The 20,755-nt window shown below is 46.7% G+C and overlaps 1 protein-coding gene across 1 annotated transcript in view; it reads left to right on the top strand.

Annotated features, from left to right (window-relative positions):
* The window catches only part of LOC116489535 (mucin-5AC-like), a 71,536-nt gene that overhangs the window by 15,769 nt on the left and 35,012 nt on the right, over positions 1-20,755 (top strand). Inside the window, exons 19-33 of the mRNA XM_032187962.1 lie at positions 52-152; positions 277-428; positions 996-1,134; positions 1,234-1,347; positions 1,684-1,863; positions 2,373-2,612; positions 3,202-3,358; positions 3,965-4,093; positions 4,460-4,601; positions 5,151-5,194; positions 5,295-5,492; positions 6,027-6,467; positions 6,498-18,872; positions 19,451-19,653; positions 20,552-20,726. Of these exons, the coding sequence (XP_032043853.1) occupies positions 52-152; positions 277-428; positions 996-1,134; positions 1,234-1,347; positions 1,684-1,863; positions 2,373-2,612; positions 3,202-3,358; positions 3,965-4,093; positions 4,460-4,601; positions 5,151-5,194; positions 5,295-5,492; positions 6,027-6,467; positions 6,498-18,872; positions 19,451-19,653; positions 20,552-20,726 (14,790 nt within the window). The remainder of the gene's footprint in view (positions 1-51; positions 153-276; positions 429-995; positions 1,135-1,233; positions 1,348-1,683; positions 1,864-2,372; positions 2,613-3,201; positions 3,359-3,964; positions 4,094-4,459; positions 4,602-5,150; positions 5,195-5,294; positions 5,493-6,026; positions 6,468-6,497; positions 18,873-19,450; positions 19,654-20,551; positions 20,727-20,755) is intronic.

Below are 20,755 nucleotides of genomic sequence, written 5' to 3'. Positions count from 1 at the left end.
AGACAAAGATATGGTTCATCTCACATTTCTCATGGCTTTTTTGTCTTCCAGTCTGTGCATCTCCCATGGTCTATGTTGACTGTGGCAATGCCACTGCAGGTGTGGCAGGAGCAGAGTGCCAGAAGAGCTGTCAGACTCTAGACATGGAGTGTGTAAGTACAGACTCTTTACAGTTGAAAGCATATTTATCTAGGTCACTTTTACACTTACCAGCCGTAGATGAACTCTTCCATAAGGGCAATGTTTCAATTCTTGTTTTCTATGTGGTCCTTACAGTACAAAACCCACTGTGTCTCTGGCTGCATATGTCCTCATAATTACGTATTAGATGGTAAAGGTGGTTGTATAGCTCCTGAAGAGTGTCCATGTGTTCACAACGGGGATTCCTACAGTCCAGGAGAATCAATCAGAGTTGGCTGTAACAACTGGTAAGAATTACAACTGGTAAATAATATTGAAACATGATTTTCAAGCACCTGGAAGGGGATAGTTTAACTCTAGGTGAATTATAGCTTATTACTCTAGCAGTATCAAGATTTATAGGAAAGAATCCTATCTACTTAGTACCTAAAAAGCAAGTTCCATCTGTTTTTGCAGTGGCACACAGCGAAGAAATTGCATGTGGTCAGAAGAGCAATGTGGTTTTAGATGCTGTCATATTCATTAGAGTCAATAAAGCTTTTTATCCTCTCAGGCCATCCCTATATTTCAATATATCCAACAAGATTTAGAAATGCGGAACATTCAAAGGTTTTTCTAACCCAAACTATTCATGGCATCAAGAAGTAACAGTCTTTGGATAAATCCTAAAGACAAATCCTAAAGACTCTATCTAAGTCTATGCCATATTTCTGGGAATAAATAAACCTTATTTTTTCACTATGGGCTTAACACAGAAATTAAAAACATGAATGTGCATTCAGAAATACATGTATAGGTATGTTATGTGCATGTCTATTTTTTTTTACATTTAAAGTCCTTTTCATCTTATACAGCACATGTAGAAACAGAAAGTGGCACTGCTCTGAGGAACCTTGCCTGGAAACCTGTTCAGTTTACGGAGATGGACATTACACCACCTTTGATGGCAAACGCTTTGATTTTGAAGGAGACTGTGAATATGTTCTGATCCAGGTAACAGAGTCCTTCCCAGATTTTTGCACTGCCAAAGTACCTTGCATTTTACATATGAGCACAGAGCTTCATTAACACTGAGTATCATTCCTGTTTCAGAACTACTGTGGCAAAAAAGGTTTGGATCAGGGAACCTTCAGAGTCATCACTGAGAACATTCCATGTGGCACTACAGGAACCACCTGCTCTAAGTCTATTAAAGTTTTCCTTGGGGTAAGTGTGCTCTTCAGTAAGTTGTGATCCAAGCCTAATGTGCTGGAAGGATGAAACAGGTTGTCCCAGATAGACTGCATCGTAAAAGTGTCCTGCAGGACTGTAAAAATGTTACTACACTTTCTCGGTTACAGCCAAACAATTCTGCTCTCTGCTAGGGAAAGCAAAGGAGGGAATTCTAAAGAGAAAAAGATTAACATGAGTTTTTTGACTAGAGCCATTTTGATGATAATAGATTTATTATTTCAATAATAGTTACTGGTAATATATAAAAAAATGGAAACCAAAAGGTGACTTTTTAAAATTGGTCTCTAACTTTTTGTTTTCCTGTCCCAGAACTATGAATTGGTACTCAGCGATGGACGTTCTGATGTCATCCAGAGAACACCTGGAGGAGAAATGCCATTCCAAATCCGTTCCATGGGCATCTACCTGGTTGTTGACACTACTGTTGGCTTGATACTCATGTGGGACAAGAAAACCAGCATATTCATCAAACTTAGCCCCAGCTTTCAGGTACATTTTAAAATCCAAAACCTGAAGCCAACAATTTCTGATCCATATTTATGCTATCTCTCACAGGAAAAAAAAGGAAATTTAGGCTGCAACTGGAACACTGAAAGAGCAGTGATTGCATACTATTATCCTTGTAGTATTGACTTAGATCCTGTATACACATTTTCCATAAATTATGTTATTCAACAATAGCATAACAGCAGCTATATCAATATTTCCTTCATGAAAAATCCTCACTGAAAAGGTACATTGAGGATTAGATAAAACTAGCTCAATACTAAGCTACGATATTAAGAACAAAACCCACAGCTCTACTTTGCTTCTTTCCCTATCCTTCCTAACAAGTTAGGGGTACCTCTCTTCATAAAAGATGTTTTATGAGAATGTCCAAGACTGTTGCTGAAGAGGCCCACACCATCTTAAATAAAATTCATTCTGAGGCGTGTTAGTCATAGATACCAAGAAACTGTACCCTACTGATCATTGATATTTTGTTTATCCCCATGCAGGGACATGTCTGTGGCCTTTGTGGAAACTATGATGGCAATGGAAACAATGACTTCACTACCCGCAGCCAGTCTGTGGTAGGAAATGTGCTGGAGTTTGCTAATAGCTGGAAAGTATCTTCTACTTGCCCAAATGCCAATCAAACCAAGGATCCATGTACTGCAAACCCATACAGGAAATCCTGGGCACAGAAACAATGCAGCATCATTACCAGTGAAGTATTTGCAAAGTGTCACTCCCAGGTATGGTACAGCTTCAGTCTGAAATTCTCAAGATAGAGATTACATAATTTTTTTATGCGGGGCAGCTGAAAATGCACTAGGATTCGGACTATGTCACACCTGATAAAGTGAAGTGAGACCAAGTTCCAGGGAGACTGCATAGAAAGGATTTTCACTTCAGTTTCCTCAGCTTTTGCTGTAACCAGTGCAGTACAGAAATTCATAGGGTTTGTTTGTTTGTGCTGTAGAAGAGACAATCACAGATAAATCTCAAGATATGTTTATTTTTTAATGGCATCATTTATATCTATTAATATCAGTATCAGCTACCTAATATCTATGATTGTGTGCTACTGTGTAGTAATGTAACAATACTCTTCTAATGTCTTTAACATCAAGTAGTTCTTACAGTTATGATTTACTTCTAATAGCTGTATTCTACATATTTCTCTTGATTTTTCAAAATATTCTCACAATTTCTTCATTTCTTATGATTATCACACATATAGAGTTGCCAGTTTCAGGTATTTCCTCAGCATATTTAAGACAGGAAATGCCTTTTCAAAGTGGGCAAGTGCAAGAAATCCAATTCAAAGGTTTTCTCCAACAGGTTGAACCAAATGAATATTATCAAGCATGTGTGGATGATGCATGTGCTTGCGACACTGGAGGAGACTGTGAATGTTTCTGTACAGCAGTAGCTGCCTATGCTCAAGCATGCAATGAGCTGGACATCTGCATTTCATGGAGAACCCCATCCATTTGTCGTAAGTCTCACTCCATGACTTTTTGAAGGGGTCTAGAGGGAAAGAAAATAGAGAAGGAAAAAAAAAAAAAAGAGAGAAAAACAAGGAGGGAGAAGAAAGAAAGGAGGATTAAATTGTATTTATAAGAGGCACTGCTTGAGTAAATCATTGGAAAATAATCATTATTTAAAAAGAAATCATGTGCTAGTAACTTTACTGGTGGTGTTATTAGTGTCTTATTTAATTGTCAGTCATGACAGACAAGTGGCAAACTAAAGTATCATATTATACTCCTAGCTGTCTACATCACATACACTGTAAATAAATACTAGTTCATTTCAGCTAAAATTTGTGATTTAATTGATTTTTCATGCTTAATGTCTAACTGTTTGATGCTTTATAACAGTATTGGTATCAAAATGTGGTAGTATAACAATAGCATTAAATAGTATTAAAAATAGTGTTAAAAATAGTATTTAAAATAGTATTAAATGAGACAACATACTGTTCACCACTTACATGTTTATGTTGATGACGTGGGATTTTTACCCAGGAAAATTATAGCAATGAAAGACCTCGGAGCAATAAAAATTAAAGATCTTTTTCTGTCATTTCTCCTTCTTCTAGCTCTGTTCTGTGATTACTATAATCCACAAGGGGAATGTGAGTGGCACTACAAGCCATGTGGAGCCCCTTGTATGAAGACATGCAATAATCCAAGTGGGAAGTGCCTTCATGAGTTGAGAGGCTTGGAAGGTAAACATAATTATGCATATCTCATTCTATTTATAAAAAGATAAAATGGACTATGATGAACAAAATTTATATTACTCATTGTATCAATGTTTATATTAGAAATTATAAGAGGAGATTTTCTAATTAATGTCTAACTCCCTAATTAATCATGCACTTCTTTGAAGTGAAGATGAAGAAAAAATGCTTCAAAGCTTAATGTGTAATCAATGCAATAGCAGTAATGGGAGTATGAAAATCCACTTTCTGTATTACTGGAATATATACTATATTACTGGAATAATTTCAAGAGATCAGATATTGACAGAGTGTAGAGTTACTTCTGTCTGGGAAAGCCTAGTGTCAACATAACTCTAATTTTTATTGCAGGCTGTTATCCACACTGTCCAAAGAATAAGCCCTATTTTGATGAAGAAACCATGACTTGTGTTTCTAATTGTGGTTGCTATGAAAATGGAAAACATTACAAACCAGGAACACAGATGCCTTCAAAGCAGAATTGTCAATCATGGTAGGATTAGTAAAGATTTTTAAATGTTGAGTTGAAATTTGCAGAACTTAATTCTTCGTGCACTCAGTCATTTGTTTGCTAACAGGAACTAGGCCAGTCATAGGCTGCTGAGTAGTGTTTAATTTTCTTCTGTTCCCAGAAACATAAAAGATGACATGATGAAACATTTTATTTTAGAGAGGTTAATTTACTACTTATTCTGAATTCTTACTGATGTCTTTGTAAATTATTATCATCATTATTAAGTAAAAAAAAATTAAAATAATAATAGTTACAACAATAATCTGAGCACTTATATTAAAATATGCCTAAATAAATATTTAGAAGTTAGTAGACAACTAGTCTTCATTATTTTGAGCTTGTTTCTGTTATTCCAGTGGCACTTGCATATTTCCAAAAGTCAGCAAGTATTCCTATAAATTCTGTAAGAACTGCTGAATATAGCCATACAGGTTGGGAAAGTCCTGCTAAGCCTTCTATCAAGGAGAAAACAGTGCTATTTTTAACCAATATATTCACATTCATCATATCCTTTTTCCTCTTTTCCAGTGAATGCACAAACCATGGCAAAAAATGCAAATATGATGAACATGGTATGTTGACAAAGTTGTTTTCATCTCAGTAGGATACACTGAAAGCACTCTACTCTGTGTTTTCAGATACCAAGTAATAACATCTTCTTTTGATTTACAGAATGTGTCTGCACTTATGAAGGACAGACATATAACTATAACGACGTGATCTACAATACTACAGATGGCATAGGAGGGTGTATTGTTGCAATCTGTGGTCCCAATGGAACACTGCAAAGGGTTGTGTATGACTGTCCAGTCTCAGCATCACCCACACCATTTCAGTTCAGCACTACGCCACCTGCCACTACTTCCACAGGTACATATTTTATAGCCACTGAGAGGTTATTCTATTCATTGGTGAGTAAAATATAGCTACAAGATAACCACTAAGTCTCATTTTTCATTGGCATTTGTTTTCAGTCAATATTTGGCAATCAAATTAATACAAACAAATAAACACAGAAAATGAAATAACTTCCCAAACAACAAAATGGAAACCACTGCATACTGCTTTGATACTATTATTTTATTTGTTTTCATGGCAAACAATAACGAAACAGTATGAGATTTATTATCTCTAATTGTAACTATTCCTATACCTGGAATAATCTTTACTGAATGAATAGATGACTCATTATGTTTCCTATTAAATTACCAAATGATTACTTTGTCTAGAATTCCTGGTAGGGTACATGATATGTGTACATATGTGTACATACGTGTACATATCATGTACCCTACATACATGACATGTATGATACTACAGTACTAAGTGGACTACTCAGATAGTGGCATTGAGATACTGAAATTTTCATTCAAAGTTTCATGGTATTTTCTTTTACTCTTTCAGTTACATCATCACCAACAACATCAGTATGCGTTCATGAAGTCTGTCAGTGGTCAGAATGGTATGATGGAAGTCTACTCATACCTGGATTTGATGGTGGAGATTTTGAAACGTTTGATGATTTGAGAGCTAAAGGTTATGAAGTCTGTAGAGCTCCAAAGGCTGTTCAGTGCAGAGCAGAGAAATTTCCTAACATACCACTGAAAGACCTTGGCCAAACAGTAGAATGCAGTACAACGTCTGGACTTATATGTTACAACAAAGATCAAATTTCAACAATGTGCTACAATTACGAAATCAGAATCTTATGTTGTGTTTTTGTACCATGCTCTTCCACACCTTTCATCACAACACCTTATGAGACTTCAACACCGATCACACATATCCCAGTTCCAGAAATGACAACCACAACAGCAAGTACCAGTGCCACAACTTCAGCTACAAGTCCAATTATCGAAACAAGTACTCCTTCAGAAACACCTCTGGAAACAAGTACTTCCACTGAGCCTATAACCAGTACAATGCCTTGCCAACCAAAGTGCAAATGGTCCCAATGGTATGATGTCCATTTCCCAACTTTGCAGAACAAAGGAGATTATGAAACTTACCATGACATTAGATCGGCTGGAAAAGCGATCTGCAGACATCCTGAAAAAATACAGTGCAGAGCAGAAAAATACCCACATAAATCCATTGAAGAAATTGGTCAGGTTGTTCACTGCAATGTATCATTTGGACTTATCTGCAGGAATGAGGATCAGAAAGGAGAACTGCATATATGTCTTAATTATCAGATAAAAGTACTCTGTTGTGATGACTACAGCCACTGCTTAACACCTACTGTACCAAGGGAAACGTCTGCCAGTACACCAACAGTTCCTACAACTTCTGAAACGTCAACATTCACACCTTCAGTTACTAAAGAAATAACAACAACCACAACCAAAACGATGACACCAGTCACAACAACTCCTTCAACCACTCCTGGTTGCATAAAAGAGGAATGTGACTGGTCAATATGGTATGACGTTAGTTATCCAGAATCTGGATATAATGATGGAGATTTTGATACAATTGAGAACATAATAAAACATGGATATAAAGTCTGTGCTAACAGAAAGGCTGTAGAATGCAGAGCAGTAAGGTTCCCTGACACACCATATCAACTTCTGGAGCAACACATTACATGCAATGCTGAAGAAGGATTAACATGCTACAATAAAGACCAGCTACCACCAATTTGCTATAACTACGAAGTAAGATTTAAATGCTGTAGAAACATAACAGTACCATGCAAAACAACTCAAACGACCACACAAGAGACAACAATGACATACTCAACAACTCAAAGTACACAATACACAAAAATATCAACAACAGAACAAACACCAGAATTTCACACCAAACATAAAACTACAACTGCATCAACAATACCACCAGAAACAGAACATATTCATAGTGAAATTACATCGACACCAACGACACAAACACAAACAAAAACAAAGACCACGTATACTACATTAACAATACCAGTCACAACCTCCACCTCGACAGTGCCCATATCCTCAGAGTCAACACCACTAAGCTCCACCAGCACCAGCACCTTCACGACGACCCCTACTGTCATCCCCTCAACCAGCACGACTTACAGCACTAAAGCCACTACCATCTGTCAACCTGAATTCTGCTCCTGGTCAGAATGGTTCGATGTTGACTTCCCTGCCTCGGGACCTAACCAGGGAGACTTCGAAACCTACCAGCACATCCGGGCCGCTGGGAAGGAAGTCTGTCAACAGCCCAAACAAATCCAGTGCCAGGCGGAGGACTACCCCGAGATTTCCATCGAAAACGTCGGGCAGGTTGTACAGTGCGACGTCCACTTTGGACTGGTGTGCAAGAACGAAGACCAGCCCGGCAGATTCAAGATGTGCCTCAACTACAAGATCCGCGTCCTCTGCTGCACCCCGAACTACAACTGCCCAGGCACCACCACACCTACCACCAGCCCCACCAGCACCATCATCCCAAGCACCTTCACATCACCCACCACGGTCACCACCTCCACCTCTACTAGCTACTCCTCCACCACAGCGCCAACCTCATCACAGTCAACACCACTAAGCTCCACCAGCACCAGCACCTTCACGACGACCCCTACTGTCATCCCCTCAACCAGCACGACTTACAGCACTAAAGCCACTACCATCTGTCAACCTGAATTCTGCTCCTGGTCAGAATGGTTCGATGTTGACTTCCCTGCCTCGGGACCTAACCAGGGAGACTTCGAAACCTACCAGCACATCCGGGCCGCTGGGAAGGAAGTCTGTCAAAAGCCCAAACAAATCCAGTGCCAGGCGGAGGACTACCCCGAGATTTCCATCGAAAACGTCGGGCAGGTTGTACAGTGCGACGTCCACTTTGGACTGGTGTGCAAGAACGAAGACCAGTCCGGCAGATTCAAGATGTGCCTCAACTACAAGATCCGCGTCCTCTGCTGCACCCCGAACTACAACTGCCCAGGCACCACCACACCTACCACCAGCCCCACCAGCACCATCATCCCAAGCACCTTCACATCACACACCACGGTCACCACCTCCACCTCTACTAGCTACTCCTCCACCACAGCGCCAACCTCATCACAGTCAACACCACTAAGCTCCACCAGCACCAGCACCTTCACGACGACCCCTACTGTCATCCCCTCAACCAGCACGACTTACAGCACTAAAGCCACTACCATCTGTCAACCTGAATTCTGCTCCTGGTCAGAATGGTTCGATGTTGACTTCCCTGCCTCGGGACCTAACCAGGGAGACTTCGAAACCTACCAGCACATCCGGGCCGCTGGGAAGGAAGTCTGTCAACAGCCCAAACAAATCCAGTGCCAGGCGGAGGACTACCCCGAGATTTCCATCGAAAACGTCGGGCAGGTTGTACAGTGCGACGTCCACTTTGGACTGGTGTGCAAGAACGAAGACCAGCCCGGCAGATTCAAGATGTGCCTCAACTACAAGATCCGCGTCCTCTGCTGCACCCCGAACTACAACTGCCCAGGCACCACCACACCTACCACCAGCCCCACCAGCACCATCATCCCAAGCACCGTCACATCACCCACCACGGTCACCACCTCCACCTCTACTAGCTACTCCTCCACCACAGCGCCAACCTCATCACAGTCAACACCACTAAGCTCCACCAGCACCAGCACCTTCACGACGACCCCTACTGTCATCCCCTCAACCAGCACGACTTACAGCACTAAAGCCACTACCATCTGTCAACCTGAATTCTGCTCCTGGTCAGAATGGTTCGATGTTGACTTCCCTGCCTCGGGACCTAACCAGGGAGACTTCGAAACCTACCAGCACATCCGGGCCGCTGGGAAGGAAGTCTGTCAACAGCCCAAACAAATCCAGTGCCAGGCGGAGGACTACCCCGAGATTTCCATCGAAAACGTCGGGCAGGTTGTACAGTGCGACGTCCACTTTGGACTGGTGTGCAAGAACGAAGACCAGCCCGGCAGATTCAAGATGTGCCTCAACTACAAGATCCGCGTCCTCTGCTGCACCCCGAACTACAACTGCCCAGGCACCACCACACCTACCACCAGCCCCACCAGCACCATCATCCCAAGCACCGTCACATCACCCACCACGGTCACCACCTCCACCTCTACTAGCTACTCCTCCACCACAGCGCCAACCTCATCACAGTCAACACCACTAAGCTCCACCAGCACCAGCACCTTCACGACGACCCCTACTGTCATCCCCTCAACCAGCACGACTTACAGCACTAAAGCCACTACCATCTGTCAACCTGAATTCTGCTCCTGGTCAGAATGGTTCGATGTTGACTTCCCTGCCTCGGGACCTAACCAGGGAGACTTCGAAACCTACCAGCACATCCGGGCCGCTGGGAAGGAAGTCTGTCAAAAGCCCAAACAAATCCAGTGCCAGGCGGAGGACTACCCCGAGATTTCCATCGAAAACGTCGGGCAGGTTGTACAGTGCGACGTCCACTTTGGACTGGTGTGCAAGAACGAAGACCAGTCCGGCAGATTCAAGATGTGCCTCAACTACAAGATCCGCGTCCTCTGCTGCACCCCGAACTACAACTGCCCAGGCACCACCACACCTACCACCAGCCCCACCAGCACCATCATCCCAAGCACCTTCACATCACCCACCACGGTCACCACCTCCACCTCTACTAGCTACTCCTCCACCACAGCGCCAACCTCATCACAGTCAACACCACTAAGCTCCACCAGCACCAGCACCTTCACGACGACCCCTACTGTCATCCCCTCAACCAGCACGACTTACAGCACTAAAGCCACTACCATCTGTCAACCTGAATTCTGCTCCTGGTCAGAATGGTTCGATGTTGACTTCCCTGCCTCGGGACCTAACCAGGGAGACTTTGAAACCTACCAGCACATCCGGGCCGCTGGGAAGGAAGTCTGTCAACAGCCCAAACAAATCCAGTGCCAGGCGGAGGACTACCCCGAGATTTCCATCGAAAACGTCGGGCAGGTTGTACAGTGCGACGTCCACTTTGGACTGGTGTGCAAGAACGAAGACCAGCCCGGCAGATTCAAGATGTGCCTCAACTACAAGATCCGCGTCCTCTGCTGCACCCCGAACTACAACTGCCCAGGCACCACCACACCTACCACCAGCCCCACCAGCACCATCATCCCAAGCACCGTCACATCACCCACCACGGTCACCACCTCCACCTCTACTAGCTACTCCTCCACCACAGCGCCAACCTCATCACAGTCAACACCACTAAGCTCCACCAGCACCAGCACCTTCACGACGACCCCTACTGTCATCCCCTCAACCAGCACGACTTACAGCACTAAAGCCACTACCATCTGTCAACCTGAATTCTGCTCCTGGTCAGAATGGTTCGATGTTGACTTCCCTGCCTCGGGACCTAACCAGGGAGACTTCGAAACCTACCAGCACATCCGGGCCGCTGGGAAGGAAGTCTGTCAAAAGCCCAAACAAATCCAGTGCCAGGCGGAGGACTACCCCGAGATTTCCATCGAAAACGTCGGGCAGGTTGTACAGTGCGACGTCCACTTTGGACTGGTGTGCAAGAACGAAGACCAGTCCGGCAGATTCAAGATGTGCCTCAACTACAAGATCCGCGTCCTCTGCTGCACCCCGAACTACAACTGCCCAGGCACCACCACACCTACCACCAGCCCCACCAGCACCATCATCCCAAGCACCTTCACATCACCCACCACGGTCACCACCTCCACCTCTACTAGCTACTCCTCCACCACAGCGCCAACCTCATCACAGTCAACACCACTAAGCTCCACCAGCACCAGCACCTTCACGACGACCCCTACTGTCATCCCCTCAACCAGCACGACTTACAGCACTAAAGCCACTACCATCTGTCAACCTGAATTCTGCTCCTGGTCAGAATGGTTCGATGTTGACTTCCCTGCCTCGGGACCTAACCAGGGAGACTTTGAAACCTACCAGCACATCCGGGCCGCTGGGAAGGAAGTCTGTCAACAGCCCAAACAAATCCAGTGCCAGGCGGAGGACTACCCCGAGATTTCCATCGAAAACGTCGGGCAGGTTGTACAGTGCGACGTCCACTTTGGACTGGTGTGCAAGAACGAAGACCAGCCCGGCAGATTCAAGATGTGCCTCAACTACAAGATCCGCGTCCTCTGCTGCACCCCGAACTACAACTGCCCAGGCACCACCACACCTACCACCAGCCCCACCAGCACCATCATCCCAAGCACCGTCACATCACCCACCACGGTCACCACCTCCACCTCTACTAGCTACTCCTCCACCACAGCGCCAACCTCATCACAGTCAACACCACTAAGCTCCACCAGCACCAGCACCTTCACGACGACCCCTACTGTCATCCCCTCAACCAGCACGACTTACAGCACTAAAGCCACTACCATCTGTCAACCTGAATTCTGCTCCTGGTCAGAATGGTTCGATGTTGACTTCCCTGCCTCGGGACCTAACCAGGGAGACTTCGAAACCTACCAGCACATCCGGGCCGCTGGGAAGGAAGTCTGTCAACAGCCCAAACAAATCCAGTGCCAGGCGGAGGACTACCCCGAGATTTCCATCGAAAACGTCGGGCAGGTTGTACAGTGCGACGTCCACTTTGGACTGGTGTGCAAGAACGAAGACCAGCCCGGCAGATTCAAGATGTGCCTCAACTACAAGATCCGCGTCCTCTGCTGCACCCCGAACTACAACTGCCCAGGCACCACCACACCTACCACCAGCCCCACCAGCACCATCATCCCAAGCACCGTCACATCACCCACCACGGTCACCACCTCCACCTCTACTAGCTACTCCTCCACCACAGCGCCAACCTCATCACAGTCAACACCACTAAGCTCCACCAGCACCAGCACCTTCACGACGACCCCTACTGTCATCCCCTCAACCAGCACGACTTACAGCACTAAAGCCACTACCATCTGTCAACCTGAATTCTGCTCCTGGTCAGAATGGTTCGATGTTGACTTCCCTGCCTCGGGACCTAACCAGGGAGACTTCGAAACCTACCAGCACATCCGGGCCGCTGGGAAGGAAGTCTGTCAACAGCCCAAACAAATCCAGTGCCAGGCGGAGGACTACCCCGAGATTTCCATCGAAAACGTCGGGCAGGTTGTACAGTGCGACGTCCACTTTGGACTGGTGTGCAAGAACGAAGACCAGCCCGGCAGATTCAAGATGTGCCTCAACTACAAGATCCGCGTCCTCTGCTGCACCCCGAACTACAACTGCCCAGGCACCACCACACCTACCACCAGCCCCACCAGCACCATCATCCCAAGCACCTTCACATCACCCACCACGGTCACCACCTCCACCTCTACTAGCTACTCCTCCACCACAGCGCCAACCTCATCACAGTCAACACCACTAAGCTCCACCAGCACCAGCACCTTCACGACGACCCCTACTGTCATTCCCTCAACCAGCACGACTTACAGCACTAAAGCCACTACCATCTGTCAACCTGAATTCTGCTCCTGGTCAGAATGGTTCGATGTTGACTTCCCTGCCTCGGGACCTAACCAGGGAGACTTTGAAACCTACCAGCACATCCGGGCCGCTGGGAAGGAAGTCTGTCAAAAGCCCAAACAAATCCAGTGCCAGGCGGAGGACTACCCCGAGATTTCCATCGAAAACGTCGGGCAGGTTGTACAGTGCGACGTCCACTTTGGACTGGTGTGCAAGAACGAAGACCAGCCCGGCAGATTCAAGATGTGCCTCAACTACAAGATCCGCGTCCTCTGCTGCACCCCGAACTACAACTGCCCAGGCACCACCACACCTACCACCAGCCCCACCAGCACCATCATCCCAAGCACCTTCACATCACCCACCACGGTCACCACCTCCACCTCTACTAGCTACTCCTCCACCACAGCGCCAACCTCATCACAGTCAACACCACTAAGCTCCACCAGCACCAGCACCTTCACGACGACCCCTACTGTCATCCCCTCAACCAGCACGACTTACAGCACTAAAGCCACTACCATCTGTCAACCTGAATTCTGCTCCTGGTCAGAATGGTTCGATGTTGACTTCCCTGCCTCGGGACCTAACCAGGGAGACTTTGAAACCTACCAGCACATCCGGGCCGCTGGGAAGGAAGTCTGTCAACAGCCCAAACAAATCCAGTGCCAGGCGGAGGACTACCCTGAGATTTCCATTGAAAACGTCGGGCAGGTTGTACAGTGCGACGTCCACTTTGGACTGGTGTGCAAGAACGAAGACCAGCCCGGCAGATTCAAGATGTGCCTCAACTACAAGATCCGCGTCCTCTGCTGCACCCCGAACTACAACTGCCCAGGCACCACCACACCTACCACCAGCCCCACCAGCACCATCATCCCAAGCACCTTCACATCACCCACCACGGTCACCACCTCCACCTCTACTAGCTACTCCTCCACCACAGCGCCAACCTCATCACAGTCAACACCACTAAGCTCCACCAGCACCAGCACCTTCACGACGACCCCTACTGTCATCCCCTCAACCAGCACGACTTACAGCACTAAAGCCACTACCATCTGTCAACCTGAATTCTGCTCCTGGTCAGAATGGTTCGATGTTGACTTCCCTGCCTCGGGACCTAACCAGGGAGACTTCGAAACCTACCAGCACATCCGGGCCGCTGGGAAGGAAGTCTGTCAACAGCCCAAACAAATCCAGTGCCAGGCGGAGGACTACCCCGAGATTTCCATCGAAAACGTCGGGCAGGTTGTACAGTGTGACGTCCACTTTGGACTGGTGTGCAAGAACGAAGACCAGCCTGGTAAGTTTAAGATGTGCCTCAACTACAAGATCCGCGTCCTCTGCTGCACCCCGAACTACAACTGCCCAGGCACCACCACACCTACCACCAGCCCCACCAGCACCATTATCCCAAGCACCGTCACATCACCCACCACGGTCACCACCTCCACCTCTACTAGCTACTCCTCCACCACAGCGCCAACCTCATCACAGTCAACACCACTAAGCTCCACCAGCACCAGCACCTTCACGACGACCCCTACTGTCATCCCCTCAACCAGCACGACTTACAGCACTAAAGCCACTACCATCTGTCAACCTGAATTCTGCTCCTGGTCAGAATGGTTCGATGTTGACTTCCCTGCCTCGGGACCTAACCAGGGAGACTTCGAAACCTACCAGCACATCCGGGCCGCTGGGAAGGAAGTCTGTCAACAGCCCAAACAAATCCAGTGCCAGGCGGAGGACTACCCCGAGATTTCCATCGAAAACGTCGGGCAGGTTGTACAGTGTGACGTCCACTTTGGACTGGTGTGCAAGAACGAAGACCAGCCTGGTAAGTTTAAGATGTGCTTCAACTACAAGATCCGCGTCCTCTGCTGCACCCCGAACTACAACTGCCCAGGCACCACCACACCTACCACCAGCCCCACCAGCACCATCATCCCAAGCACCTTCACATCACCCACCACGGTCACCACCTCCACCTCTACTAGCTACTCCTCCACCACAGCGCCAACCTCATCACAGTCAACACCACTAAGCTCCACCAGCACCAGCACCTTCACGACGACCCCTACTGTCATCCCCTCAACCAGCACGACTTACAGCACTAAAGCCACTACCATCTGTCAACCTGAATTCTGCTCCTGGTCAGAATGGTTCGATGTTGACTTCCCTGCCTCGGGACCTAACCAGGGAGACTTTGAAACCTACCAGCACATCCGGGCCGCTGGGAAGGAAGTCTGTCAACAGCCCAAACAAATCCAGTGCCAGGCGGAGGACTACCCTGAGATTTCCATTGAAAACGTCGGGCAGGTTGTACAGTGTGACGTCCACTTTGGACTGGTGTGCAAGAACGAAGACCAGCCTGGTAAGTTTAAGATGTGCTTCAACTACAAGATCCGCGTCCTCTGCTGCACCCCGAACTACAACTGCCCAGGCACCACCACACCTACCACCAGCCCCACCAGCACCATCATCCCAAGCACCGTCACATCACCCACCACGGTCACCACCTCCACCTCTACTAGCTACTCCTCCACCACAGCGCCAACCTCATCACAGTCAACACCACTAAGCTCCACCAGCACCAGCACCTTCACGACGACCCCTACTGTCATCCCCTCAACCAGCACGACTTACAGCACTAAAGCCACTACCATCTGTCAACCTGAATTCTGCTCCTGGTCAGAATGGTTCGATGTTGACTTCCCTGCCTCGGGACCTAACCAGGGAGACTTCGAAACCTACCAGCACATCCGGGCCGCTGGGAAGGAAGTCTGTCAAAAGCCCAAACAAATCCAGTGCCAGGCGGAGGACTACCCCGAGATTTCCATCGAAAACGTCGGGCAGGTTGTACAGTGTGACGTCCACTTTGGACTGGTGTGCAAGAACGAAGACCAGCCTGGTAAGTTTAAGATGTGCTTCAACTACAAGATCCGCGTCCTCTGCTGCACCCCGAACTACAACTGCCCAGGCACCACCACACCTACCACCAGCCCCACCAGCACCATCATCCCAAGCACCTTCACATCACCCACCACGGTCACCACCTCCACCTCTACTAGCTACTCCTCCACCACAGCGCCAACCTCATCACAGTCAACACCACTAAGCTCCACCAGCACCAGCACCTTCACGACGACCCCTACTGTCATCCCCTCAACCAGCACGACTTACAGCACTAAAGCCACTACCATCTGTCAACCTGAATTCTGCTCCTGGTCAGAATGGTTCGATGTTGACTTCCCTGCCTCGGGACCTAACCAGGGAGACTTTGAAACCTACCAGCACATCCGGGCCGCTGGGAAGGAAGTCTGTCAACAGCCCAAACAAATCCAGTGCCAGGCGGAGGACTACCCTGAGATTTCCATTGAAAACGTCGGGCAGGTTGTACAGTGTGACGTCCACTTTGGACTGGTGTGCAAGAACGAAGACCAGCCTGGTAAGTTTAAGATGTGCTTCAACTACAAGATCCGCGTCCTCTGCTGCACCCCGAACTACAACTGCCCAGGCACCACCACACCTACCACCAGCCCCACCAGCACCATCATCCCAAGCACCGTCACATCACCCACCACGGTCACCACCTCCACCTCTACTAGCTACTCCTCCACCACAGCGCCAACCTCATCACAGTCAACACCACTAAGCTCCACCAGCACCAGCACCTTCACGACGACCCCTACTGTCATCCCCTCAACCAGCACGACTTACAGCACTAAAGCCACTACCATCTGTCAACCTGAATTCTGCTCCTGGTCAGAATGGTTCGATGTTGACTTCCCTGCCTCGGGACCTAACCAGGGAGACTTCGAAACCTACCAGCACATCCGGGCCGCTGGGAAGGAAGTCTGTCAAAAGCCCAAACAAATCCAGTGCCAGGCGGAGGACTACCCCGAGATTTCCATCGAAAACGTCGGGCAGGTTGTACAGTGTGACGTCCACTTTGGACTGGTGTGCAAGAACGAAGACCAGCCTGGTAAGTTTAAGATGTGCTTCAACTACAAGATCCGCGTCCTCTGCTGCACCCCGAACTACAACTGCCCAGGCACCACCACACCTACCACCAGCCCCACCAGCACCATCATCCCAAGCACCGTCACATCACCCACCACGGTCACCACCTCCACCTCTACTAGCTACTCCTCCACCACAGCGCCAACCTCATCACAGTCAACACCACTAAGCTCCACCAGCACCAGCACCTTCACGACGACCCCTACTGTCATCCCCTCAACCAGCACGATTTACAGCACTAAAGCCACTACCATCTGTCAACCTGAATTCTGCTCCTGGTCAGAATGGTTCGATGTTGACTTCCCTGCCTCGGGACCTAACCAGGGAGACTTCGAAACCTACCAGCACATCCGGGCCGCTGGGAAGGAAGTCTGTCAAAAGCCCAAACAAATCCAGTGCCAGGCGGAGGACTACCCCGAGATTTCCATCGAAAACGTCGGGCAGGTTGTACAGTGTGACGTCCACTTTGGACTGGTGTGCAAGAACGAAGACCAGCCTGGTAAGTTTAAGATGTGCTTCAACTACAAGATCCGCGTCCTCTGCTGCACCCCGAACTACAACTGCCCAGGCACCACCACACCTACCACCAGCCCCACCAGCACCATCATCCCAAGCACCTTCACATCACCCACCACGGTCACCACCTCCACCTCTACTAGCTACTCCTCCACCACAGCGCCAACCTCATCACAGTCAACACCACTAAGCTCCACCAGCACCAGCACCTTCACGACGACCCCTACTGTCATCCCCTCAACCAGCACGACTTACAGCACTAAAGCCACTACCATCTGTCAACCTGAATTCTGCTCCTGGTCAGAATGGTTCGATGTTGACTTCCCTGCCTCGGGACCTAACCAGGGAGACTTTGAAACCTACCAGCACATCCGGGCCGCTGGGAAGGAAGTCTGTCAACAGCCCAAACAAATCCAGTGCCAGGCGGAGGACTACCCTGAGATTTCCATTGAAAACGTCGGGCAGGTTGTACAGTGTGACGTCCACTTTGGACTGGTGTGCAAGAACGAAGACCAGCCTGGTAAGTTTAAGATGTGCTTCAACTACAAGATCCGCGTCCTCTGCTGCACCCCGAACTACAACTGCCCAGGCACCACCACACCTACCACCAGCCCCACCAGCACCATCATCCCAAGCACCGTCACATCACCCACCACGGTCACCACCTCCACCTCTACTAGCTACTCCTCCACCACAGCGCCAACCTCATCACAGTCAACACCACTAAGCTCCACCAGCACCAGCACCTTCACGACGACCCCTACTGTCATCCCCTCAACCAGCACGACTTACAGCACTAAAGCCACTACCATCTGTCAACCTGAATTCTGCTCCTGGTCAGAATGGTTCGATGTTGACTTCCCTGCCTCGGGACCTAACCAGGGAGACTTCGAAACCTACCAGCACATCCGGGCCGCTGGGAAGGAAGTCTGTCAAAAGCCCAAACAAATCCAGTGCCAGGCGGAGGACTACCCCGAGATTTCCATCGAAAACGTCGGGCAGGTTGTACAGTGTGACGTCCACTTTGGACTGGTGTGCAAGAACGAAGACCAGCCTGGTAAGTTTAAGATGTGCTTCAACTACAAGATCCGCGTCCTCTGCTGCACCCCGAACTTCAACTGCCTACAGTCCACTACGTCATCCCCCACCGCTTCAACCATCCGTACAACATCAGAGACCACAAGTTACACTACTTCTTTTCCTACGTCTACACCATGTTTCTGCAAAATTGGAGATGACATTTATTCACCTGGTAAATTTTCTGTCTTTTTTTTTTTTTTTACTTATTTTCCTTTTATGTATTTCCTTCATTTATTACTATATTTTTTATTACTTCTCATTTTACATTTCTTCATATTCATATGCCTTTATGAAAGGAAAACAAGAAAAAACATAATCATGAGGGAAAGATTAAACAGAAAAACACTTGCACAGTTGAACTGCTCGGCACTATTAGCACAATTCTCCTCCCATTCCCCATCAATATACACCCCCTGTCCTACTCTTCCCGTTTCATTGTACACCATGATGCCATGTGGTGTTCCCTCTCATCTTCTTTTGCACTCCTAGCGTCTTCGTTGGCAGGGCAGCCTGAGAAGCTGCAAAGTCCTATAGTTGGTGTCAGCACTGCTCAGCCACAACTAAAACATCAGTGTTTTATCACCATTATTTTCATCCTAAATACAAAATACTGCACCATACCTGCTGCTATGAAAAATATTAACTCTGTCCCAGATGAAAACAGGACGCCTGGATATCTAATGTCTGGTTACATTTTTATTTTTTATTATTTTCTGTCTCTTTCTGACTGCATTTTCTTTCTTTCTTCAGGTGATGTGATTTACAACAGAATGGACAGTGATGGATGTAGGTTTTATGCCATTTGCAGTCAAGTGTGTTCAGTTGAACGATACACTGGACCTTGTAATGTTACTACTCCTGTAACCACTACTTCCCCTCAGACACCTACTGTAACAACATCAGCTCCACCTCCTCCTTCAGGTTGTGTTTCTAGTACTTACCCTCCACTACAGGTATGTAGTTCCTGTTTTATTATGATGGCTGAAATAACATTGGTGGTAGTTTGATACCAGAAAAGAACTGTCAGCAGTCTTTAAAATTTACACATCCAGATTGTCAGAATAAACGTTGCTAGTGATGGACAATGTACAACATAAAATTTTTATGTGCCTACTTTTTATATATATTTATATATAAAATATATATATATATTTTGCAAACTAAGAAAAATGCACTTTTTTTCTTACAATTTCAGGGATAGCAAAATGTGCTTTTTGATTCACTACATTGCATAAGTAACAAACCTTCTTAGTGAAATAAAAGAGCAAATTTTCTTATGTATTTTCCCTCTTGATTAAATGGAAAAATCTAAGCTACCATGGAAATTTGTAACTGTTTCTGTTCTCCTATCCTCTTCCCAGTACTTTTTTTTTTTTTTTTAATGGTGATTGTGCTGATAGTGAAGTACAGTATGCATATACATGTATACTTATCCAGTACAAAGGATAACAGTTCCCTTAACTCAAAACCCATCTCACAAACTCTCAGAAGAGCTCCTAATGTAGAATGAATAGATGGAATTAAGGCTTTACGTCCTTCTAGTATAAAAAAATTGAATTGCGTAGAACGCTGTGAACCTTCTGCTGCCAGCGAAGATTTTCATTTTAGTTCTTGTTCCAGATTTGGAAAGCAAAACAATTTCCAATTCTCCATACCATGGTCAGAAGAGTGAATACCTCTGGTCAACATCTTAAATCATTAGTACCACAAATTCAAACGAAGGAACTTATATATTCATTTGCTTTCCAACAATACTGTCACTTGAAACATTACACAATTGAACTAAAAATATGAGTAAAATTCATACCTGTTTGCAAATTCCTGTGATAGCAATTCTTGTTTATTTTGCAGCCTGGTCAGAGACACAAATTATCCAACTGTACAGAAATCATCTGTGAGGGAGACAACAAAATAAAAGTATTTCAACAAACCTGCCCACCAGTAAAGGAAATTACCTGTGCAAACAAATATCCACCAATACTGGTACCTGATGAAAATTACTGCTGTTACCACTATGAGTGTCAGTGTAAGTACCAGTAGATTAAGGAATTGCAT

The sequence above is a fragment of the Aythya fuligula genome, chromosome 5 (genome assembly GCF_009819795.1).
Source record: "Aythya fuligula isolate bAytFul2 chromosome 5, bAytFul2.pri, whole genome shotgun sequence".
Taxonomy (NCBI): Eukaryota; Metazoa; Chordata; class Aves; order Anseriformes; family Anatidae; genus Aythya; species Aythya fuligula.
Note: the sequence above shows the minus strand (reverse complement) of the source record. Positions and strands in the feature narration are given on the sequence as shown.